Source organism: Erigeron canadensis, chromosome 5 (genome assembly GCF_010389155.1).
Source record: "Erigeron canadensis isolate Cc75 chromosome 5, C_canadensis_v1, whole genome shotgun sequence".
Taxonomy (NCBI): domain Eukaryota; kingdom Viridiplantae; phylum Streptophyta; class Magnoliopsida; order Asterales; family Asteraceae; genus Erigeron; species Erigeron canadensis.
Genome location: NC_057765.1, coordinates 32,842,413 through 32,869,307, shown reverse-complemented (window position 1 = coordinate 32,869,307; position 26,895 = coordinate 32,842,413). Strand labels below are relative to the sequence as shown.

General features: G+C 31.6%; 3 protein-coding genes and 1 long non-coding RNA gene across 4 annotated transcripts; 3 read left to right on the top strand and 1 right to left on the bottom strand.

Moving 5' to 3' along the window:
• The first annotated feature begins 513 nt into the window (after positions 1-513).
• On the top strand, positions 514-1,855 carry LOC122600313. Its single transcript, XR_006324030.1, has 3 exons — positions 514-699; positions 1,037-1,099; positions 1,547-1,855. It is a non-coding gene; the product is annotated as an uncharacterized LOC122600313 (long non-coding RNA).
• A 1,954-nt stretch (positions 1,856-3,809) lies between these two features.
• On the bottom strand, positions 3,810-6,083 carry LOC122600312 (two-pore potassium channel 1-like). The gene is made up of 4 exons (XM_043773021.1): positions 5,773-6,083; positions 4,499-5,449; positions 4,092-4,287; positions 3,810-3,966 (listed from the first exon to the last, which is right to left on the bottom strand). The coding sequence occupies exons 2-3, from the start codon at positions 5,410-5,412 to the stop codon at positions 4,098-4,100; spliced, it is 1,104 nt and encodes a 367-aa protein (XP_043628956.1). The 5' UTR covers positions 5,413-5,449; positions 5,773-6,083; the 3' UTR covers positions 3,810-3,966; positions 4,092-4,097.
• Positions 6,084-13,442: 7,359 nt separating this feature from the next.
• LOC122600083 lies at positions 13,443-19,006 on the top strand. Its single transcript, XM_043772741.1, has 5 exons — positions 13,443-14,252; positions 15,136-15,305; positions 16,475-17,170; positions 17,738-17,954; positions 18,504-19,006. Exons 1-5 carry the CDS (start codon positions 13,970-13,972, stop codon positions 18,773-18,775), a joined length of 1,638 nt encoding a protein of 545 aa, XP_043628676.1. The 5' UTR covers positions 13,443-13,969; the 3' UTR covers positions 18,776-19,006.
• A 1,246-nt stretch (positions 19,007-20,252) lies between these two features.
• Positions 20,253-22,418, top strand: LOC122600866 (cyanelle 30S ribosomal protein S10). Its single transcript, XM_043773644.1, has 3 exons — positions 20,253-20,554; positions 20,694-20,744; positions 21,926-22,418. The coding sequence occupies exons 1-3, from the start codon at positions 20,360-20,362 to the stop codon at positions 22,235-22,237; spliced, it is 558 nt and encodes a 185-aa protein (XP_043629579.1). The 5' UTR covers positions 20,253-20,359; the 3' UTR covers positions 22,238-22,418.
• Positions 22,419-26,895: the final 4,477 nt, after the last annotated feature.

Here is a 26,895-nt window from a genome sequence, read left to right as displayed (position 1 = left end):
AAAAACCACCATTATCTCTATAAAGGCTAAGGTCGCGTTTGGTTCACGGAATATGATGGAATTTGATGGAATTGGAATTGAATTTCATTCCTTAGTATGTTTAGTTGTCCAAAGATTAGGGAATCTCATTTTGTAGGAACTTCATTTTGGGGATGGAGGAAGGAACTTCATTCCTTTCGTCACTTGAATTTTCAAAAAATCAAAAATATTTCGTCAAATTTCATTCCATCAAATTCCAATTCCTTTGAAAAATTTTATTCCTTTCAAAAACATTATGTGAACCAAACGCGTTGTGACACCCCAATATTTTAAGTTAATATAAAATTAACCCTTATCATAGTTTTGACATTAAATTAAATTCCTAATATTTTGTTTTGAGATATGGGTTAATTTAGTTGGAACTTTAGTGGCTAGCGGGTATAATACCCACTTAAATTATGGCAAAACGTGGCAAAGGAAGAAATAAGCCAGCCTTGATGAATCATAATTCCACCAATTTGCTTTCTTATCAAATCCTCCTTTCCATCCATCTTTCAATTCACAAATTAGCATATGAATTCATTCCCCAAATTCTCCAATTCAATTTAAAGAAATAAAAATTCAATTGAGAGATTGTGGTGGCTTAGTGGGGTTTGAAATTGGCAAGAAGTAAAGGAAGGAAATTGGAATTTCAATTGTTTTAATGGTTTTCTTCTTGAGGTAAGATTTCTCTTACTAATTAAATTAAGAAATTAGGGTTCTTGATGATTGAAATTGGGGTTTTGTTATTCTTAGATTTTTAGAAAAGAACCCTAATGGAATTGAAAAGGAGAAATTAGGGGTTAATACAAATGAGTTTTTATGATAAAACCCCATAGTGATAAACCTTATATTTTGGGTGTTTGGCTAGAATTATGTTATGAAAATCATTATGAAATTGTGTTGAAATGTTTTGTGAAGCCAAACCCTATAAGGAATGAGTTCATGGTGAATTTAATTGATAATGAAGGAAGAATCTAGATAATGGAACTCATAGATATATATTGTATATGAATAGGTGATGGTGATGACAACCTAATTGTGCATAATAGTCAAGTAGAGCCTAATAGCCAAAATCAAGGTGAGTGTATATGCATATAATCATGTTTTAGTTATTAGAGGTCATAGGTGGGTAAATTCCTATGACCCATATGTTTGTTGATTATTAAGACTAATAGGTGGGTAAATTCCTACTAGTCAAAATATTGATTTAATGAATGAAAGTTAGTAGATGGGTAAAGTCCTACTAGCATAATGTGATTTTATTATGAGAGCTAGTAGGTGGGTAAACTCCTACTAGCCAATTTGTATGATAAAGACTAGTAGGTAGGTAAAGTTCTAGTAGCATAATCCATGGCCATGTAGAAAATGATTAGTGTTGTTTTATGTTTATGGTTGTGATGAATGAAATGACTATCAAAAGATAGGCTATAAATGATGTTTGATGTATTTGGCAACTTGAATATGATCATATGTATATGCATTCACTAAGCAATTGCTTATGTTTTAGTTGTTTAACTTTTTATAGGAGTTGGTAGTAGCCAAGGTAAAGATTTAATCAAGTGGAACTTGTTATCAAAGGTATTTTGGCCATAATTGAAAGTTGGCAACTTGGATAATGGTGTAGACAATCCCTTGGTACATTTTGGCTCTTGATACATGTTCTTTTTGGTTTAACAAGTCTATTTTGGTATAAAACCTGTGATAATGTCAAGCTTTTGGTTATTTGGATTGTATATGGTAATGTAAACGTTTAGTAGATCAATGACTTGGATAAACAACCCGTTTTGTTGTACATTGGTTCTTTTGGCCAAACAATGGTTGTAAGTATCAAATATCATGTTAACTACTTGTTTGAAATCTGAAATGTAGTGTTATGAAGCTTGAAATTGAGTTTGGAAAGATTACAAGTTGAGTCAAGTGTCAAATTAGGCCATTTTGTTATTCAGCCCAAATATGTGGCACGTACAAAAAAGGTATGTGGCACATTTTTGGTTCTATTTGGATTTGGGTCATTTATGTGGCACATACACTATGGATGTGACACATGAAAAACTGAAAGTCAGAATATGTGGCACATGCAATTTTGCATGTGACACATATTTGCTTCTGTTCTGATTTTAACTCAAAATTATGGCACATGCATATAAGCATGTGGCACACCTAGGTAAATAATAATAATAATAATAATAATAATAATAATAATAATAATAATAATAATAATAATAATAATAATAATAATAATAATAAAATTCTTATAACTTTTATATCTATACTTACTTATAAAAAAATAGCTTTTTTTTATTTTAGGAAATGTTGAATGTTACACCATGCAATATTACAAAAATACCCCTCTCTTATTTTTTCTAAATACCTTCTTTTTCATTCACTAATTTAATTATCTCCACAGATATACCTAAAATACCCTTAAAGAGATAAATTATACTCGTCGTCACCACCACTTGTCGCCGCCGTCACCACTACATTACCACCGCCGCATTGTGGCGGGCAACATGCTAGATTCTATAAATGGAGTTTGGTTGTTACTAGGGCTGTAAACGGTTCGGTTCGGTTCGGTTAGCTAGAAATTTCGAACCGTTTTTCGGGTTTCGGTTCGGTTAGTTAGAAATTTTGAACCGTTAAGTTCGGTTACCCGAAAAAGTTGGTTAATTTCAGTTTTATTTTCGGTTAACCATTTATTAAAGTTATGCTAATATAAAGTTTAAGTTTTAATTACAATAGTCAATTTACATTGCATTAATTAATTTTTTTTATATATAATAGTTATTTAACTACATTAATATTTTATTTTATAAATAAATATACATTTTATCTAATTGTGAATTACTTTTTTCTAACGTTTTATTTATACAATGCAAGTTTCTATCTAAGAGTATCATTAATTACTACTTAAAATGTCTTTTATATGATATTACTAATGTTTTTGATAAATATCTTAAACAAAGTTAACAACTTTTCTTAAAAAGAGTATATATATAAGAAAACTACTTATAATACTCAAAATTAATTATAGATTGGGAAAGAAAGTTAGTAAAATTGTTAATATCTTAGACAACAAATACAAAAATTTAACTAAAGAGATATGTAAATGATGTATTTATGGAATACATATATGTGTAAATATACATATATCTGATTATATGTAGGTATATATCAAAATTCGGTTCGGTTCGGTTAACCGCGGGTAATGAAAATTAAAAACCGTAACCGAACCGTTACACTTCGGTTTTTATGTTTTCGGTTTTTTCGGTTTCAGATCATGTGGTTCGGACCGATTTTTCGGTTTTCCGGTTCATTTCTTACACCCCTAGTTGTTACACGCGCCTTAAATGCCTAAAACACATCTTTCAAAAGGTCTTTTAATCCTAAAGCGTCTTGATAATAGTTGATTAGTTGTCATGTAATATACATGTGATCTCACAATGGGGTTGCGAAGTTCAACCCTAACAACGTGACCCGCTAATCCGGACACGACTGGTGACCAGATCAATAAATTTGTTGGGTTTGATTTCAGATTAAGTCTATCTCTATGACTCTATCTATGGGTAGATTACGCTTATGTAGAGGTAAGACTATCTACATTACAACTTATGTCGATATTGGGTACAATTGTTGTCTATCTACATCACAACTTATGTCGATATTGGGTACGATTGTTGTCGTTGTTGTATATTTATTTCAGATTAATTGGGTTAATTCAAGCATTGTCAACTACAGTATAATTCTGAAATGAAAATACAATAAGCCAATAAGCTAAAGCACAAACGCCCTAACTTCAAATGAAACCTTAAAACCTATCATAATGCCTTATGATTTGTTTGCTTGCATTTGGTTTACTAGTCTCACATTGACGTCTTAATTAGTATTGAAAAATTCAAAATTAATGGTCATCTTTGCTCTATAGATTTCTTTTTCTTCGGCTCGATCCTGTTTTGGATATATGCAATGATAACTGTTAAGAATGTTTAAAGTTGAACTACAGCCTAGCTATGAACTTCACATCGCCACAAATAGATATAAATATATCCAAGTTTCAAGACTTTGTTACTTACATCATCTTACACTGATAATTGGGTAGTTATAACAGTAGAGGCCAACAACGATGACTGGGAACGCAAAATGTCAGAGGCAGACAACGTCCCTGTCTTATCCAAATCGAGCGTTTCAAACTCATCCATGATTGGTGTAATATCATCTTGGTTGATCTTCCCCATCTCTTTTAGCTTATAGATTACAAACTCAGCAGCCCTGTTTGAATACAAAAAAAAAAAGAGTTACACCACATTAGAAGCTTTATTAAGTTGTTAGATTTAAAAATGTACTAATTTCGTGCAGACTAATTCTAAGAGTTGACTCGCTTTGTGAACCCAGATCGACTCAAACCAGGTGAGCCTCCGTGGCCACTAGATAATCTTTTATCAAGTGTGTAAGATGTTTGTTTTTGGTTACATATACTTACACGACGATTCCATCACCATCAAAATCAGCTGCCTCGAGGTCAGAAACCGTCGTTTGTCTTTTAAGCACCCATTTGACTAGCGACCGTTGCCTTCTCTCAGTGTGTAGCAGGGCAAATGTGAAAAGCAATTGAGCTACATAAACAGTACCTGACAAGATCCAAAACAACGCAAACACGCGCCCACCTGATGTAGAAAAGCATTTATCAATGTAACCGAGTCCAGTAAGCGTTCCAATAACACAATAAAACGCGTGAACAAAGTCCAAATCTTCAACTGCAAGCAAGATACATGTCCCTGCAGCCATAAGTACTAAAAGCAATACCACCAAAATGATACACTTATTCCTCACTTTCTTTGTTTTAATCTTTTTCAAGATTGCTGCTTCACCGATTGTTTCATTCAAATGTAACGCTTTTATCAACAATCGTTCTTGTTTCTCCACTAATAAGTCTGCTGCTTTACTTAAAACCAACCCGACGATGACCGTGCCAGAAACGACGAAAAGACAAGCCAGAAGTATAGTAAGAGTACTAGCAGGAACAACATCACCATACCCAACTGATGTCATTGTGACAACGGTGAAATAAAGTGCATCAAGTATTTTATGTGTTTTTATTCCTGATATTTGGTGCCTGGTCAAAGTAAAGGTAAGTGTACCTGCACCTAAATATGCAAACAATATGACTCCTACTTTCCAATAATTTGGGTAAAAGTGATCAAAAATCGACTTGGGGCGTGGTTTTTTTGCATCACTAGTAATTTTGTTGCCACTAAAAGAAGCAGAAGAGTCAGAGTGTGGAGCACTTTTGATTCGCCGAAACCTTCTTCTCTTTATAGAAGGTATTTGATCATTGATATGTTGTCGTTTTGTTGATCCGTTTGGTGAAGGTTTGTTTTCGCCGTTGGAAGTCATTGCAGCTTTGCAAGAAAATTCGTGTGCAGTCCGCGGACTATAAAAGATGACTCAAAATGTCAAATTTGTGTTCTTGCAACAAACAGATTCTCATAGAAAGTTTTGCAAACAAAACATATAGATATGTTTACATTAAAAAGTGTAAGGTTTTGCAAAGAAAATGTATTTTTCATACACTTGTAGATCAGATTTATGGACCACCAGGACCTTTGCTTTTATGTTTATATCAAGTTGACCCATTAACCATATATATTGATAGCTATGCAAAGAAAACATATTGCCTATTTAGAAAAACAACTTTTTTGAACCAATATAGGTGCTTATATGACCTGAAAACAAATGAATTCAGTGTAAACTTACGTATGAACCGAAGCAAGAACGCTTGAGTCGAGTTATAGCCCACTTTCCGGGGGAAAACGTGCTTCCGGCGAGAGTGTTAGGGACGAAAACCGGGTGTTTCCATCAAGAGTATGACTGATAAAAGTTGTATAAAGTTTTTGAAAGTTGATATATAGTAGTAGTATGGATACTTTGTAGATGGAGTGAGCTAGCAGAAATTCCAGTTCCTTTGTAGATTGATTAATCTCATGTGACAAGTCTCAACCACACTTCATTTATCAGTGGTGCATATAAGACCCTTTTTTTAAAGCATTGTTTATGGAATTAGATTATTGGTATGTGGTGATAGTTCTTAGATATATATGCAATATAGTATACTTTATGTATATAGTATGTATAAAATAACCTAAAGTTACGAGTAAATTATGGTCTTGGAAGCATTCCCTTTCTAAATCATAGATCTATGACAACAATTAATGTGACTTTTTGAGGACCCAGAAAAGACCCATGTTTTTTAATCTAAAGTTCACATTTCTTCGTCGGATATGATTTTTCATTTAGTAATCAACATGTATACTTTTCTTTCAAAATTTATTTTCATCTATTTTCTTTCAAAAAGAATTTATTTTTTTCTCTATAAATTTTTCTTTCAAACTGTACCCAATTGCCAAATCCACACACCAACCAAACGCCCCTTTGTTAACTTTACGAAATTTCACGACAATCCAACCACCTCTATATGCATCTTATAATTATAATAATATATCAATCTAATTAATCAACTTAATAATCAATTTAATGTCTTTATTACTCAAGTTTTCACTCATTTTCTCATTATGTTATCATTATATTATTAGGTTGATTATTAGGCTGATCTATTATATATGTTGATTAATTATTTTCTCTATACTATTAGTTGAGTTTGGAATGGACATATTGCGACACATTAATCATTCTAGCTAACACTTGTTTACTTGGTTTTTGACCGTAGAAGTGCGTTCTTTTATACTATCATATTTATAGTTTTCTATATATATATATATATATATAGAGGAAGGGTTATTTAAGAACTCTATGTTTTTAAAACCAAAAATAAATTATTAAATTATATTTTTCAATAATGGTCTTTGTTTATTGAAATGAGCATAAATAAAATTGTGAAACCACGTCGCTTTCTTAAGTAACGAAATGATTCAAAGCATATGTGCTTAACAATACCACTGATCCAACTTTAATGGAAAAAATCTATCTTAATAGAGCCAAAAGGATTCGATCCGCTAAAATCCACTTGGAATAAAGTAACAGCCGACATAATTTCTTTCCGTTAAATCATAGTGACTATGTTTTTGTTTTCTGAATTAGTTAAATCATAACATTTTATTCACAAATACGTCATAGTCGAGTTCTGTCAAAAAAAATATATATATTTAGTAAAAAGTATCAAAATGTAGCGTTAAAATAAAAGGTTTCATGTTCGCTTTTGCCATTGCTTTAATAAAAAGTGGTGGACAAGAGGTTTTAATTTCCCTTTGGGTTTTTCTTATATGATGATGTAGGATTCGAGTCCCATTAAAAAGACTTGTTTAGTGAACCAATTAATCTTAAGGTGACCACCCGCTTAAGTTTAGCCAGAAGTTTTGGGCAAACTTTTGTGGTCACAAGCGTTTTTTGTTTTGCTCATAAAAGGTTTTCATGTATTTTCACTCTTAAAAACGAAGCTTCTACCATTTGACCACAACATTGGATACAATATGTAAATAAGGTGGTTATGTTTAGTGTAAACTCATTTCTCTTGTGTGTGAGACCTTTTAAATGATTTGTTAATTACGTGTATAATAAATCATTTGTTAGTTTAATTATGAAGATGTTTATCTACTGATTGAACACTAAACTGTATCGGTACGAGGTGGCTTCGCTAGGAACCTTCATGAGAACAGGCTATGAATTTAATGGTGGATTTTTGGCGATTTTCAACCGGTAGGGCACCGTCTCTTTACGCCTCTAAGCTTTGATATATGGTGTATTTCGTTGTGTGTTGTAGGTGATAATGTGAATGAAATGTCTTTCTCCTTTATATAGGAAGATTATCTTTGTGATCAAGTTATGAGATTGGTATTAATCCAACCAAATCCGGTACATATATAGTTAGGTGTATTATGATCCGATTTTCTTGCCATTTCATACTCATTTTGTTAAAATTTGATAAGAGTCAAAACCCAAAAAAAAAAAAAAATTAGTTTCCTCGAATGTAAGAAACTTTAAACAAATATCTATAGTAGGAAAAACCTAAAGTTATGTGTATTGTTTGTAAACAACTTTGAAATAATGTTTATTGTATGTAAAAATTTCGTTTCAACCAATTAAAATCTGACAAGTGGCACCTGTATATGGTTGTCACGTATGTTTTTTTACATATAATAAACATTTTTTCGAGTTGCTTACATACAATACACATAACTTTAGTTTTTTTCTACTATAGACATTCGGTCAAAGATAGTTACATTCCAGGAAACTAATCCCAAAAAAAAATTAATAATATTCTTTTCATATTTTAAATAGAGCCATGTTTATTAACAGGTATGAGGCTTCATTGTCAGCCTTTGTAGACCTAACCCTGTATAAACGGAGGGATATATATATATATACTAGGTATTTTACCCCGTGCGATGCGCGGCTAGCTAAAAAATTATTTTATACATTAGTAAATAGCTATTCTATAGGTTTATTATGTAAAAATTGATTATGTTATAGTTCATGGTTAATTCATGTATCACTCTGGTCACCCTTTGTTTTTTCGAACATGTCGATAGCACAGTCACTTAACCTACTATAATGATTACACATCCCTTCTAAGAACATTTAACCTAAGGTATTTTGATATCATCAACAACACCATTTGTGTAGCCATAAATCGCGTAAAAATGTATTCACCTTATAGATTAACACTACAACAAATCAAACGTAAATCGATAATGTAGCATGTTATCTATTCATCAAACATAATAATATGTACAAAGTAAAAAACGAAACATGACAAAAATTTAGTCATATAAAATACAAATAAATTTAGTCATATGAAATACACATAAATACAATACGAATAAGTAAAAAAAAAACAAATAAGATAAATAAGAGAAAATCATTATAGTTTTTGCTTTTTATTATATAGTAGACTTTGTTTTGTGATTAGAATAACAACCAACTTTAGTTAAAGTTTCGGAAAAAAAAAAAGAAACAACAAAATTGATTAGTCATATATAATCTAATAATATATTCAAATAATTTCTAAAATTTGATATAGTCTTTAAAGTTGTATATATTTTAATAAATAATATTATTTTTGTCAAATATGTGTGCCAATTTAGTAGATGCATGGACGTTATTTTATTTTTATAATATGAGTTTTGATATTATTTTTTTATCTTATGTATATAATTATGATTAATATATTATATTATATTTAATAAAATAAAATAGATTATTTTGAGAATAAATAGAGATTATAAAATAAATATATTGTAAAAAATGTATGGAGATGCCACGTAGGATAAAATCCTATGTGGCAATATTTAAAATTAGCTTTAGATTGAAAGAAGGCTTTAAAAGGTTAGGATTCTTATTGTTTTAATATATATATATATATATATATAGGATTTTTTTACCCGCACGATGTGCGTCTGCTTTAAAAAGGTGCTCAATAAAGTGAGATTTGAGTTAAATTTGCTTAAAAAAACATTTAATGAAACGCTTAATATGTGAACAAATGAGTTAATGGAATGGATCTATAATGATCGTAAAAAAAACATATGGACGAACAATCTATTTAGTTTCACTTAATTAAATTAACAATAACGTATTCATTATTCAATTATTAAACTAATTGTTATATACACTTGTTTTGAACTAACTCTTCGTCTACAATCATAATATTTTTCTCATCATCACAATGAAAAATTGTATTGTTAAAAAACAAAAGAAAAAAAAGATTATATTATCCATTATCATAAATTTCAAAAAACGATAAAAGAATTAAACCAAAAATTGTACATAATTTTCATAGTGATATAAACGAAAGAATTAACATAACTCTTTCAGAAAGTTATGATATTATACAAAGCTCTTAACTCATATAAGATGAATATAATTTAGTGGTGATAAAAAAGCTTATAAACTTTAAATATTGCCACTAATGATTAATGCGATGAGAGTTCCAACTAACCAATGGTCTGAGCAAACTTTCATATAATCACCATAAAAAAACGAAAGGAACATCATATAAATGTTGAATAAAAAAGATAATGAAATATCATTAGGTATACACGTGATTTTTTAAACTAAAGAGAATATATCATTTTATCTAATGAGAAGATCTTAGATTCTTACAATATATATATATATATTGATTTTAATTTTCTAAATATATAGTTTATTTAAAGAAAAATATGGAGTTGACACATAGGATAAAATCTTATGTGGCAATTTTTCAAATTAGTTTTAGATTGCAAGAGGGCTTTAAAATGCTTGGTTAACTACTATTTTATAAGAGTTATATATATATATATAGGGAATGGGAATATATATAAGGCTATCTAAGCTTAGGTATAGAACACTCACATATTTTTTTTTAATCCATAAAAATCATGGGGTCCATGCATTTATTCATTAAAAAAGAATTAATAAAATATTAGTATGTGAGGGGTTCCACACCTAAGCTTAGGTGCCGGAAAACCTTATATTCCCTTTTCTATATATATATATCATTATCTAGCTGTGACATGAGAGTGGTTAAAGAAGATAGGCTAAATAGCAACAGTTCCTCGGCTTATCAAAAACATTGTTAAGCGAGATACCACGATGATACCGTAGCTTCAATAACAGTAACAAAAAAAATACTCGTATTAACAATATAGGTGGATATTCAATTGAAGTGAAATTGTGAAAATAGTTTAAATAAGAATGCATTTTAATTGAAATAAAGGAAGGACATTCTTGTACATTCGCATGATTACATTTCAACATTTGATGAGAGAGAGTGTTATTTCTTTTATATAATAGTATAGAAGATATCTTCTTTAACACCTAAGGTAATTTTCAGTGTATGTTAGAGTTATGTGTACACATACCAATTAAACATATCTATCATTAAACCTTTAAAATAGCTACCACGAGTTATAAAAGGGTCTTAAAAATGTGGATCGCTTGCATAATACTACCAAAATTGTGTCTGTTGGAATTAATATGATTCATATTGTATATATAATGAAAATATAATAATAATAATGTGTATCTGACGATCAAGAGGACTCTATGAGAGTAATAATGTTTGTCATTGATTACGGGTTCCCATAACGAGATGATTGTATTATAATGGGATGATAAAATTGGTTTTATGTAAACCAAATTAGGGAGAGAGGCACACATGTTTAAAAATAAAAGATTAGTGATTAGGTCTAAAATGAAGGTTAATGTGTTCTATTTATAATATAAACATTTACACCTTCAATCCTTGATGTTTAATGTGTGTATCATTAGTCCCTGTAGTTTCAATCACCTAATGGGAAACACTATAGTATGTCTTTAAGAGTAAATACGCCCATCATATATTTACTAGACATAGGGATTTCAGTTATCGTCAATTATCATATCACGAATGATAAACGATCAGTGACGGTCACACTTAATGTGGTTTCAACCGTGTCTGTTTTAACTGTGTACTTATAATCACTTGTAAGATGTAAAGCTAAAATTATATGTCCAATATATAAAAATTATAATAAGAAATAAATAAGGTACGATGGTCCTTGTGTGCATTTTCAAATTATTGACGTAGTAAATGTGACTTTCTTTTTGAACCTCCAACTTTTGTCGGGCCAATAATAAGCGGACACATACTAATATGTAATCATCGAAAAGACTTGTGTAAATATGTAATTATGTTTAGTTATAACTTATAAATTAAATGAATTAACAGTAAGATTGTAACATTTGATAAAACTTTTTAAAAAATATATTATTTTTCTGAATTGGATTATAGGTTATTTAAAAGTTGTTTTTAAATTTGTGCTCATATATTCAAAGAAGATAAAGGGTTAACACCCTCAATTTTGATATGTCCATCTTAATATCGAATTTTGGTTACACTTTAAAGGATTTGCTCTCCTGATCTTAGTGATATAACATAATTAAAGCCCATTCACTAAATATGTATTTGACATGATTTGAACTTTCACTAGTTTAGAATGAACTCAAAAATGGAAACTCCTTGATAACTTGAAAACTCATGATTTAATAGACAACCGAGCAGGTCATTACATAATATAAATAATCGAGAATTATTCATTACATTGTTAGACACTCTAAAAGAAAAAATAAACTTAGTTATTTATTTTTTATTAGATATCCACGAGTCCATTTGTTCATATAGGCTTTAAATGTTTTAGTTGTATTTCACATCATTTGCAGGAATGGGTTATGTATTTCAAACCTATAATTAATATATCGTTTTCATGAAAAGTGAAACTATCAAAGGACAGACGATATATCATGCAAAGCTTTTGAAAGGTTTCTTAACTATGGGCTATTTTACAAAATTTATTAAAAACTTAGTTGGTATTCACTCACATCATTGATAAAAAAAAAATGAAAAAATCGTCCAAAATTATCATAAGGTGTCATTTATATGTCAAAACCACTTTAAAGCGTTATAAGAGCAACCCAATACTAAAGAGTATCAGGAGGATTAGTCATAGTCAGCGTCACATCAACAAAGTACTTTCCAGAGACCAATCCCCCCAATTAAACAAATCCAATACTAGGTACTAGTTTTGGACTCACCTTTTATTTATAAATCTAAAAAGAAAAAGAAAAAAGCTTAGCAAACTCGTCCCCATGAGAACGAATGACATAGTGGACGAAGAAAGAACGAGTCAAACCCAATGGTATTCACTAGTGCTTGGATGGCAAACAAACCAAGAACGAACAAGAACAAGCTACATTGGACTTATCAAGTATTAAAATATTAAAAAAATAACATAAAATGGCACAAACATCACTCAATATAAAGATCTTTCACCGGTTGTTAAAACTAGTTAGTATTTAGTAATTGATGAACTTTAATTTATGAGTTGTTCGGGTTAATGGGGTTTAAAACTTAAAAAAACTTTGTTTGCTTATTTTTTTAAGAGGACAAGTGTTATTTTTTTGTTTGGGCTAAGGTGGACAGTATGTTAGAAGTTGAACTCGCGCACTCCTGTAAAATATGAGTAATAACACGTGTGTTCATACTTTCAAAAGGTACATACTCGAAACCATGAGGAATCAATGTTCGATCCTAGGTCTCTAAGTCAACATTCTCTCCACCAGTTCCCTCAAAGAAGACATCAACTGACCACTTGATTTAAGACCAAATGGTTTTAAATATGAAAATTAATAATAAAAAAATCAAGAGCCCGGTTCAACATAACGGGCCGGATAAGCCGTCTACCAATTTAACAAATGAACATAAATCGGCCGGTTTCTTACCGATCAACTGGTCGATTTAAATCGGTTTAAAAAATTAGCAAGTCATTGCGCTAACACACCTAACTTTGACTTATCAAGTTTTTATCTCGATCACACCAAAACCCTAAAATTGTGTCATGTGATTTTGGGTTATCCAAAAGTCAGGATTTTGGTCCCACAAACTAAGTTATTGTAAACTTGGAGCCATTGGCTCCCTTCCACCACCACCAACTAACCAGTTTCTTCCTCACTCCTCTGTCCTCACCACACCATCATCTTCACCTATATCTATACATACATACATATATACATATATCAGCAACCCCAGTGCCCATATGTCACATGTGTATGCATTTTTCCAAAAGGGTCTCACAAAGTTTTGACCTTTTTGGTAAACTATGTAAAATTTCTTGAAATTTCAGATCTTTAAGCACAGTAGTCAGTATCTTTGAAATACCCAGTTCATATTTAGGATTTATGAGTAATATTGGAAGCTTAGAAGTAATTATTTTGCATATTATCATATGAATTTGTTCAAGATTTAGTTTTGGTCTTGTTCTTAATTTTAGTAATACCCTTAGCTTTTGGCTTTTGAATCCCTTAACATAAATTAGTAAGCTTTTTGTTTAACATTATTGCTATTGGAAGATTAGGTTTTTGTAGAAGATTTGTGTAATGCCTTGTTAGTGAATTGGATGTGATTAGGGTTTTGTTAAAAATGGATGTAAGTGATCGATGTTATGTCGAGTGGAAAGAGGAATATATTTCGAAGGAAAAGGGTAAGAGGGTGGTTCACTATTTCTTGGAAGAAAAATCGGGTAAATCGGTGTTAGCTGTTTTAGGTACGGAGAGGAGTCTTAGGCATATGTTGTATGTGGTTGCAGAAGATTTTTTGAAGGTTAATGAGTGTGATCGTGTGGTTAATGCTGCGTATAGATGGAGGTCGAAGAGAGAAGTTGTGAGATGGCTTACTTCTATGTTATCAAAGCAGCACCAGCAAGGTGAGCACAACAGTAACTGTATGTCATGTTTTACGTGTTATGTTTGTCAAATGATTGCCTTATAAAGTATTATAAGCTTAAAAAGACGAATACTGTTTTAATGTCTGTGAAAGGTATATATTCTGCCATTGTTGTTATGTTAAAGCACGAGACTCGGTGTTTGTTATTACTTGTATGTGAAGTTCATTGCTTTTTTGGATGTGCCTTTTCGAAGGGATTGTTTCACTGCAGACTTAGAAAGTTAGAATCAGATATTGAGTTATATAATTTGCATTTATTTCAATATATATGCGTTCTGAGAACAACTTACCCAAATAATTAGATAGTATTGCCATTTTTTACCGAGCATAGATACTGAATAGTGACTGTCGATGCACATCTAAACACTATATAGCTGGGGTTGGGACTTGTTGCTTGCTTACATGAGTCATTGACTCATGAGCAAATCATTTAGAAACCCAATCTGATAGCTTATGCTATTGTAGTTATTAATTACCATAAAAAAATATTCAGTTTTCACTGATAGTACATTAAATGACGTGGATTACACATTTACTTTTGTATCTTGCATGATTGCATTAACATTTCTATGGGAAAATAGAGACAATGTGTAATTTTTTATCTGCAAAGTCAAAGTCTTATTTAAGTCATTATTTAGGTTTCATAGCTGACATACTGAAGTTCCTTCGTTTCATTTTTTTTAGTTTATTACATAATTGTCATTTATCATCATTACAAACTGATTTTGTGGATTCGTATTAACAAGATTCTTTTTGTCTTTACTGAATCACATAATAAATATCTGGGAAATTATAATATCCTATCGACTAAAGATGATGCCAAAACTGACGTGACAATTTCCTTTTTCATCTTTTAATTTCAGATTTAACTAAAGATGATCGAATATTAGGACTAACTACTGTATGTCAGAGACGTCCTGCAAAAAATTCGAAATTGCACAGCCGGGATATAGTCTGGTCTGGTGGAACTTGGACTTGTAATAAGCAACTCAATCATTACCCAGCATTTTCCAGGAATGGGATTACAATAGCAGTAAGCATCTCTTTATTATTCGTCTTATAACTTTTTAAACTAAGGTTGTCATGATCTGGATCGTAACTGATATATCGGATCGGGATCCCAAGATCTTACTAAAATATTTCAAATACTCTAAGAGTAGTTCTAATTAATATTCAATATCAAATGGGATTTATATGACAAGTTTTAAAATTTTATTAAAGTTCAAAAGGCATAGTAATAGAGCAATACATATATACATCTAATAGATTCAATTATTATATTAAACAGTACTCAGAAAGATAAAAATTTTAATTTCTGGCTCATTGTAAGATTGCACCGGTGACCAATCTTACGATCATAACAACGATCCCACAATCTTTCCTCCGATCCTATTATTAATATGATTATTGCCCGATTTTACATGATTTTGCATAGTTGGATTGTAGGATATTAGGGTTCTGTGATCTTGATAACCTTTTTTTCAACTAGTGGTGGCAAAACGGACAGGCTGGATGACCTGAAACTTTTCCATTTTCAAGAAACATATTTTTGGCAAACATCAATTTAAACATATCTTTGGTTTTTAGGTTTTTTTGATAAAAGTTTTCTCCAGAAAAAAGTTTGAGAGTGGATCGATCGGTGGCCGGTCTTACAATCATAACAATGGTCTACGATCTTACCTCTGATTCTATTTCTAGCCCGTTTTTACATGATTTTGTCTAGTTGGATTCCAAGATATTAAGATCCTGTGATCTTGATAACCTTGCTTTCAACTAGTGGTGGCAAAATGGGTCGGGTTGATCGAGCCAAAGTTTTTTTTTGCTTTTTTGAGAAACTTATATCTGGCAAACATTAATCTGAAGCCTTTTCAGCTTTTAATTTTTTTGGGATTTTTTTTTTTCCAGAAAACAGCCAGAGTTTCTCCCAACTAAAAACGCTCTTAACTTATTAGGTTTTTGGATTTTTTTAATGCTGTTAGCTTATCAGGTATTTGGATTTCCGTAAGGAATTGTTAATGTTTTACATACTTACATATGATAGCAAAAGTGATTTTGTTATACTCTAGTTTCTGGAATCAAGTATTTTAGGATGTTGTCTGCAGAAAAATTCACTTTAATTTTTTTGTTAATTAAATATCACAGACTTATCAGGTTCTTATGCATAAGCGTTGTTCATTCTTTTCTCTTTGTTTCTGAGTCCAGGTACATTCATTTGTTCATATAGTGGCTGAAGAAGGAAAACGCCATCTTGCATTTCTTGAAGATATGTATGAAGATCGGAAGAGTCAAAAGAAGGTCAAAGTGAGATGGTTTCACTACAATCAAGAAGTCAACAAATTTGTCACATTACAAAACTCTCACCCTAAGGAAGTTTTTGTTACACCTTACACACAGACTATCAGTGTCGAGTGTGTGGATGGTCCAGCTATTGTCTTAACCCGTGAACATTACAAGAAATGTGCACCTATGCTTCCTGAAGATCTATTGACTAGGTTTTATATTTGTTTTAGGCAATTAAAGCACAACCGTGTGAAGCCTTTCAAATTGAGTAGACTGCGTGGTTACTTTAATCAACTAATATTTTCATATCTGGATCCTGATTATATTGAAGACAGTGAAGAACATATTTACGAAGAACATGTGAAACAGGGATCGAAAAGGTCTTTCGGGGTGAAAACGTATGAGATGTTGAGGAAGAGGCTCATCCCCAAGTATGCAAAAAATCAGCAGTTAGATGACTCATGCTCTTTTAAGTCTAATGAAAAAGTAGAGTTGTTAAGTCAAGATAGTGGGATTCTTGGATGCTGGTTCAGGTGTACAGTTTTGCAGATTTCTAGGAAAAGAGTGAAAGTCCAATACGATGATTTGATTGATGAAGATGGGAAAAACAATATTGAGGTATGCTTGGTTTTCAAATCTTTATTGGAAAGGACGCAAAAGAGGTAGAACATACTATTATGTTTTTTTTTACTTGCATACCTCAAGAAATACTTTGTTAATCATTGGTATCTAACGTTGGGGGTGTTTAGATGTGCAATTTACTGTGGAATGAAGTCGTACTATTCACTTTTTGTATGTCAGGGTCAAGTCATTGTGATTATAGACCTATGGTTATCTGGTTGTTTCGCTCATCTAAACACCCCTTTAACTGAGTTGCAATATTTACTTCTAATATAAACATTTAAAAACCCCTTAACGTTTAACACATTATAATCAAAATCGAGTGAGTTTCACTAGTCGGTAATTTGAGATGTCACTGCGAACTCGACTGTAGGCCACTGACAGTAAGGCACTTAGATTTGTGATAGCCTCCCTTAGATTTAGAATTATATGTATATGATTGGTTTTGTAGTAAGAATCTCATTACACAAGTGAAACAAACCATGTAAGTTTAGTACCATGCCATTGTAGTTCCATTTGACTTGATAAAAGTAACTTATCTGACTTGTATAATTTCATTTCTAGGAATGGGTTTCGGCTTTCAGATCAGCTGCACCTGATAAACTTGGATTGCGCTGCTTTGGTCGACCAACTATAAGGCCTGCTGTTACACAAGATGAAACTGACGTTGCTTTGGATGTTGGTTCAGTGGTGGATGCCTGGTGGAGTGATGGCTGGTGGGAAGGAGTTGTAACAGGAATAAGTGCATCTGAAGATGGAGAAGTTCAAGTTTATCTTCCTGGTACGTTACTCAAGACACAATTTGCCGTTTGTTCTATACACAGTTATTTGATCCAATCACTTTTTATGGGTTTGATTTGGGTAATAATTGATTTTAAATGGTTAACCGGATAAAATAAAAGAATTAGACAAACAGGAACTGGGTCAGATGTTTAAAGTTGTCAAAGTGTATTCAAAATTTTAAAATGCTTTTAAGTGGATTTTTAAAGAGGATGAGTTAGGAGGACATATCACTACTCATTAGGAGGATTAGATGGTATATTTCTAATTATAAGTTATGTTAATGCTAAAAAATATTGAACACATATATTATTTACTCGTACAATTTAATTATAACATAAAGTGTTGGCGGATCTGACTCATCTTCACCGGCACTCAAAAGTTGCTTATCTGAACCTGAATCCATTTGACCCATGATCGCCTTACTCGGTCGGCACATTTTAGGTCTATAGTTATATATTGGAGTTCTTCAATGTATGTAATTAGGACGACATAATAAAAATGTTAGATGATTAGAACTAACTTGACTATCATGCCGAACTGGCAACAGATGAAACATTATCCTTGAAACTACTCAGAAAAGACATAAGAGTTTCAAGAGATTGGATGGGCGATCATTGGGTCGACATTAAAGCAAACCCCAACATTAGCTCGTTAATACCTGCTGCCATTGAGGACAAAACGACCAACTTTTCTGATGTAGCTACCGGTGGCTTGCCTAGCAGTAGTCATGCTGATAATAATATATTAGATATCATGAAAGAGGGTGACGATGATTGTGCTAATGCAGATAAAATGGAAGTGTTGACTGAAGGTATTTGATGAAAACTTGTAAATGCTCAATGAACAAAGTAAAACTTGCAGTGACGGTGTACAGCAGTAGGTTAGATAGGTAATGCCGTAAGCGCTGTTTTGTGATTTCGTAGCTCTGTCTTAAGAACCACCTAACTATGGGCTCCATTGCTGTTGATTTTAACATTTTGTATTAGTTCACTAGTGTTCTTTGCAACACAGAGTGTTTTAAGTTATGACTTATGTACTATTATTGTCGTATTGCCATTAGTCTCTTACTTATAATGTTGTATACTTCTTTACATTTGATTGATGATGTCCTTTTTAGGAGAACGAAGACAGGTTATCATGCAAGAGCGCCTTAGTTTGCTGGTATCTAGTTTTGGTGGTATGTAGCTAGTGTAACTTTAAAGGAGTATTACATTTTATGTTTCTACAATTAAAAAAAACTTATATAATGATTTACTCACCCTGTCTCGTTTCAATGTCTAAATTTTTATTTTTGTTTATGCAAATTTGATGTTCACGTAGATTACAAACCTTCTAATCTTACTCTTTAACACACTTAAGGATGGCTAAATTTATCATATTTTAGAAAGAAAAAAAAGTTCTTGTACTATATATTTTTGAAAGTACTCCGTATATATCTAAAGGAGAAAAGCCATACAATTTCGATTTGCCAAAGATTAAAAAAATCCTCATATACATTTCGAAAGTTGACTTATAACAAACCAACGACCTTGTGAATTTGCCAAATTTATTAAAAAAATCCTCAAATACATTTCAAAAGTTGTTTTATAACAAACCAACGACCTTGTGAATAAAAAAATGTTAAACATCAGGAGAATGACATAAAAATAAAAAAAACCTATGTTAATCGAATTTGATTTATAACAAAACTAATGTTGGGTTCTTGAGTAATGAATTGATATGATTTGAAAAGAAATTTTAGCTGTTTTTGTTTAAAAAATCTCTTACCTATTATTATAATGATTTGAAAGGATTTCATCCGTTTTATTTTTATCATACAATTTATTATTTTTTTAAAAGTCTAAACTCAAGAAGATAAAATAAAAGTTAGAAACAAAACTACGATGACCACAATATGATAATATATGAATCAGGTACATCGTACATATGACCCATCCAATCATTTACTCAAGTTACCAATTTACCATATCGTATTAAACCCAAAAACAACCGGGTTGGATCAGTGGTTGGAGCACTTGTCTGTGAAAACAGATGTCATGGATTCGATCCTTAGCCCTGGAGATCTTTTTCTACCTTTGGTAGAACCTGGAAGTAGACTCTATACTTTTGATAGGGGTAAAACTGTCTACATATCAACCTTCCCATAAACCGTCAAAGACGGTATTGAGACCCAAAATTCATGGAAGACGACATTGTAAGTACTTTATTTATTTTTCTAAAAAGTATTAAACCCGGTTCAATTCTAAACCGGTTCAATGTGCCCATTTCATTACCCTCCATTATCTCACTATCCCTCTCTGAATCTTTCTTGTGGATAACCCTCTGGGCACAGACACCATTTCATTTCTCAAACCCAAAACCCCATAAAAAGTTTCAAACTTTATTACACAATTCTTGTTAAAAATGGCAATTTCATCATCTTTAACAACACCCATGTTCCCATTATGCAATTCTTCTTCAACAACACCAACTCCCAAAAAACTTTCTTCTGCTTTGCCTTTTCTTCCAAATGTTTCCAAGATTCAGTTTCTTCAATCATCTCGTTTGTCTACTACTAAAGTCTTTGCTGCCCCTGAAACTTTGGAACAAACCCTTGAGGTAGTACAATCTTTATATACATATATATGTATATGTATGTGTGTATATATAAACTGTCAGTATGAATGTGTGTGTATTTTATACTAATGTAATGTTGTGTTATGTAATTCATGTTTTTTGGGAATTTTTTTTTATATAGGTTGAGGACCCTGAATCTACAACAGTACTTGTTGGCTCTGATGCTGAAAAGGTAAAATTTTGTTGATATAATTGTTATTTGTTGTATAGAAGTTAGGGCATTTGAAAGGTTTGTGTTGAGTTTTTGTGGTTCATGAAAGAAAATAGAGTTTGGAATTGTTGGTGGAAAGGTTATGATGATTGAAGATATCTTGTTTAGGCTTACAGGGTGCTTTGGGTTACTTATTTAAGTTTTTATTGCTTATTTTTATGGTAGATAAGCGGTAACCGACACTATTTGGAAAATTGCTTATGTGCTTAGTTTACGAGGAGTATTTTGTACTAAGTAGGTTGGTACATGCTTATTTTTTAAGTAGATAAGCAATCCAAAACGACTGTCTTTGAACTTTTTGGTATATGGGTTGTATCTGGTTGATGTTTCAAGAAATGAAATGCAAATATGGTGAAAGTATCTGATATCATGAATAGAATCTTGGAATGCAAATTGGTGGAGGCTATGAATTTTCAACACTTTTTTGGTGAGTTCTGGGTGATGTGTGTATATTTTGAAATACTCAGTTTCAACTGTTTGGGTAAAAGCTATTGTGATTGTTAGCTTTTGAATATTTAGGGTCAACTATTTAACTTTGAGAAAATGGCCTCGGAAATCTTTAAGTTGCTATAGCCACTTTCAATATACACATCCATATATTATAGATGATACACCCCCTTGGTAGGTTTTGTACTTTTCAAGCTCAAATACATGTCTTTAGTATGACTATCATGTTTATACTTTGACATGCCATTGTCCCCAAAAATCCTGAATGCGACTCAGTGATATGTAAACTAATTACAGTAGTTGCTTATAACTTATATTATTTGTTCCGAAAAAAGACCAAGTATCATGTTAGTTAACGTATTCTATCAAATACTATTACCGTTTAACCTTTGTCAGAAAGCATTTGAGATGAATTCATATTTTTTGAGCTTGGGGCTGAGTATTTGGGATGTTCTAGCAGCAAATAGATAAGTCAAATCTATGTCTTCCTAACTGCTATATGTGTCTAACAGAGTGTTAAGCTAGGTTTGATCGGTTTTGTTTGCTATTTTTATCTAGTATCAATTGAACCAGCTGTATGAAAACGACTAAAAGATTCAACAAAGCCTGCTTCGTACAGCAAAGAGTTTCATGTTATGTGCTGATCATTTGTGATGCATAATTACTTAGAAGCTTAAAGTTTTCTTGTTTTTCAGTTGGCACCAAAACAGAAAATAAGGATTAAACTGAGGTCATACTGGGTGCCTTTAATTGAAGATTCATGCAAGCAGATCATGGATGCTGCTCGGACAACAAACGCAAAGACCATGGGTCCTGTTCCGTTACCAACCAAGAAAAGGATTTACTGTGTGCTTAAATCTCCTCACGTTCACAAAGATGCAAGATTTCACTTTGAGATCAGAACCCATCAACGGCTCATTGACATTCTACACCCGACTGCACAAACCATCGACTCTTTGATGCAACTTGATCTTCCAGCTGGTGTTGACGTTGAGGTTAAACTTTAGAAACGAACATACCTAGTCCCTTTTGCTATCAAATGCTTCTGCTTGACACTTTCGTATCGTAAATTCATTACCTGTATCATTGTTGATTAAAAGGGATGATATTTTGGTAAAGTATTTTGTAATGGGTTAACCTTTTAAAATGGTGGTTTATGCACTTTAGATTGGATGTTTAAGACGAAAAGCAAATGATTCTAGTTGGTGTCATTTGGCAAGTGGTGGTGTTTGGTGATTGTATATGGTACCTAGCATTGGCCTGTAGTGAGGTATCAGTATGCATCCAAACCGATATTTGAGGCCTTCCTGATCATCAGCAGTTGCTGTTTCGATAGAAACTTGTTTTATGTGAAACAAAGTGAAACTGCACTTTGAGAAATGCAATTGCAATGAGCCAGGATGTGATAAGAAAGTAAATCATTCAAACCGCGAATGTGCTAATACATTGTATTTTTCACTTATTCTGTGCTGGCCTCATTTCATCTTATGGACATCTTGGAACCATCCGTTGACACATCTGAAACTTTACCTTGTCTTGACAATGAATTCGACATCAGTTAGTTGCATCTTGATATGACATAATAAAAATCCCTATGCGTTTGTTCATATTACTGACAGAAAGCATATGTGACTTTTATGAGTCAAATTAAAGAGTCGGGTTGTATAACTTGTGAGTTTGTTTCTAGCATATAAATCAAAAGTTATTATACACATTATCATTAGCATGAAAGACTTATTTGCTCTCAGAAAAGTCATTAGAAACTTATTGACATTAGAAAAAAGATATTTTTTATACAACTTATTCGGTTATTTGACAATGACTTATAAAACTAGAAGTCATTAGAATGATAATCACTTGTCTTCAATAATGCAAAAAAGCTTTCTTGAAGTTGTTGGATTGAAGTTGGTTTTTATAGATTAAAGTTAATGTAAAGATGATACGGCAAAAATAAATAATTGATAATGACTTTTTTTCATCGGAGATCGCTCTTAAATATTCCATAACTCTATAATATAGAACCCGTAAACATAAGCAAATCATAGCTTCAATAAGATGTCTAAAAATAGCTTTGAAGTTCTTGAAAGAGATCCATACTTTTTAATGTTTAATAATAATAATAATAATAATAATAATAAATAATAATAATAATAATAATAATAATAATAATAATAATAATAATAATAATAATAATAATATACATCATAGATAAATTTTTTAAGATAGTGTTTGTTAATTGTTGTTCCGTCAAATTAAATGAAAAAGAAACATAAGCATAAAACTTTTATCCTAAACATTAAAAGAAAATATTTTTGTTATTATTTGGTCAATATCCTTTGTCTAAGATCTCTACTAAGATTTATCATTATATGGTGAGATTTTCTTGATATTAACAAAATTTCTAAAAATTCTTTTAGTTAATGAGTAATAATATTAATACATTTTATAAGAAAGTAAAAGTCTATTTACCTTTTGTAAACAATATATATTAATTTAATTAATAAATGTATAACTTCAAATATTACTGTATCATATACTCCTTCAATTTTAATGATAAAAACATAAAATATAAGAAATGTTGATGATAAGGTAAATCATTTAATAAGCGATAGTTAAGTGTGGTGGTGATGAATATGAAAGGCGATGGTCGGGGTGTCGGTGATGATGGACACTGAAAAGTGATTGTACGAAAGAAAGTGAGACAAAGAAGTAGTGTGAAGTGAATATATGTTACTTATTTTAAAGTTAGGGGTAATTTAGGGATATTGTAAAAAGTGCTTAAAGTTTTAAATTCAATACTCTTTATAAGGGTTTATAGATTCCTTTTTTTTTTAAACAAACATATTGAGCCTAATCAAAATTATTTTTTGCTTAGCATTCTAATCAAGTACTACTCTTTTTTTTGGGGGGGCTGATAATAGTACCAATATATTTACCAGATTTACCACAAATTTTATAATATTCCCAATATGCCCTTATCTCATCTTATGTACTTTACTTTTATCTATTTCTTTCTCATTTTTTAATTCAATCCTCCCCACCTGCATTTTCATTTCATATACGTCTTTTTTTCTTCCAAATCATTTTTCACGCTCATTTCAACTTCTGATCATTACAATCAATACAAATAAATGAGTTATTTCAATACTTAAATTTTTTAATAAAAACATAAGCTTTATATCTATGAAGTAAATCAACAGAAAGTGCATACATTCAACCAAATCAATACACTAGCAGTCAAAGCTTTTACATAAAAGATGTTTCAAAAGCATATAACAGGCCTGTATCTAAACTTGTATAGAATACGAGCACAAAACAAAAGATCAAAAACTGATCAGCGTACAATTTCCAAGAGTGCCTGTCGAACATACAAAAGATCATTGTCAAGAGTGAAGGCTATCTTACTACTCTAACAACATATATTCACTTGATAAATCTGAGTATAAATTTAAATCAAGTGAATTGTTATCATGAAAGATATAACTATATTCATTAGTAGTTCCATTGGTTCTTTCGACACAAGTAGACATTAACGAGTTGTTTGTTTGTGATGATTCCACATGCTCAAACCTTGATAAATCTCTTCTCGTCGAAGTTATTCCCCTTTTCTTTTTTGATTTTGGTGGTCTTCCTTTTGGTCGTTGAATTCTTGGCTCAAAAAGTGTATCGGATTCGTCAATAAGTTTAGTAATCATCTTAGTAGCAAACTCTTTCTTGTTCTCAGGCCACATTTGGAACTTTAAATGCAACTCATTTAGCAACTGCTCAAATATGCCATTGTCATCATTGTGTGAATCAGAATCTCTTGTTAGACTTAATGTATCAATCCTCCAATTTGGATGGATAAGCTCCAATGGAAGTGACCTTCCATGCCACTCTTCTATTTTGTGGGAACATGGAAGACCCATGGTTTCCATAAAATGACCAGTGCAAAGAGCCATGTTGCCTGCAAAGACATAGATAATACAGTATAATTTAAGAAAACTTTCAGAATGCATAACAAAGTAAAAATATAAGAATTGTGAGTATTACCTTGTTTAAACCTTTTATATTGCTCATAAATCTCTTTCAAAGCAAAATGAGATACACGATACAAAAGCTCCCTAAAAAGCGGTATATTACAATCATGAACGACATGAATTTTCTCACTTGAAAGTTTCACTTTGATCTCGTTGAATTCATGTTCGATTGCAAGAGACATTTTATCTTTTACTTCTTGAAAACCACCGGTAGAAACTTGCAAATATTGCTTTAGTTTGGCATGAGCACCTTCACCTCTTGAGGATGAACGGTTGCCAAAATGTAAGCTTTTGTCGGTCCAAGCGCAAACAAATCTTTCTTTCCAAGGTAACCATGTGTTCTCTAGGTACTCGATCACTTTTATCTTATCACTACAAAATGCTCGGAGTTTTCCCCAATTTCTCACAAATTCAGCTGTTGTTGTTGAATACACTATATTATTCCACCTTAACATAAACATATCAAACTCTTTGGCACATCCAAAATACTTCTTGCAATTTGCCAACACATTTTTTTCAATGTGCCAAACACACAAAAGATTTGTGGTGGTTGGATATACATTCTTTATGGCATTCATCAATGCCAATTCCCTATCTGTCACAATAACAAACGGGCAATTCTGTTGACCAACAATCTTTTTAAATGAATTCAATGCCCACATGTAATTTTCTTCATCCTCTCGTTCCAAAAAAGCAAACCCGGAATAAAAAGAAGTATTAATGTAACACCCCAATAATTTTAAGGTAATAAAATAACCCTTTTTGTAGTTTTGACATTAAAATAAGTTCCTAATATTTTATTTTTGATTATGGGGTTAATTTAGTTGGAACGTTAACGGATAGCGGGTGTTTTATCATCAGAAATTCTAAATGGGTCGTGGCATCCATATGGAGTGCCAGCCACATTGTTGTGGGTTATTCATATTTCCACTAGCTCATCCTTTCTTCTTCATCTCCATATTTCTTCTTAATTCAAAGAAAACCTCAACTAAATCATTCATGCAATACTACTAATTTATCCAAGAATCATCACAACAATAACCTTATATGATCAAGAAATTGAAAAGTTAGGGTTTAAGTTGGAGTAGTGGTGGTGGCCGAATTATTTAAAGAAAAAGGGAAGAGTTTGTGATTTGAAAACCCTAACCTTTTATCTTCCATCATTGAGGTATAGAATTCTTAACCTAAATTCTTTTCCTTTCTTTGAATTAGGGTTCTTGTAAGGTGAAATTGGGGATTTTGCTAGTAATGGGTGTCTATGTGAGTTTTTCCCCAAAATTCTTGTATATTATGATTGTGTCATTGAGTTGTATGTTGAAATCTTTAATAATGAGAATGTTAGCAGTGAAACTCTAAATATGGAAATGGTGACTTTGCTAGCTATATGATGATGTTGATGATGATGATGAATTCTTGGGTTAATATGAGATTTTGTTAAGTAAGCAACTCAATGACTTAATGGGAAGGGTTAAGGTTAGGAATGCTAGTGAAAGGTTGGTTTAGCTATAGTGAAATAGCTAGGAAATGTGAATGATGTCTTATATGTGCATTATGATATGTTGATAGGTTGAAAGCTTGGTTTTGCGCATTTGCGGTTATCTTGATTAATTGTTGTGTCGCGAAGGAGGTGAGTATACTTGCATATA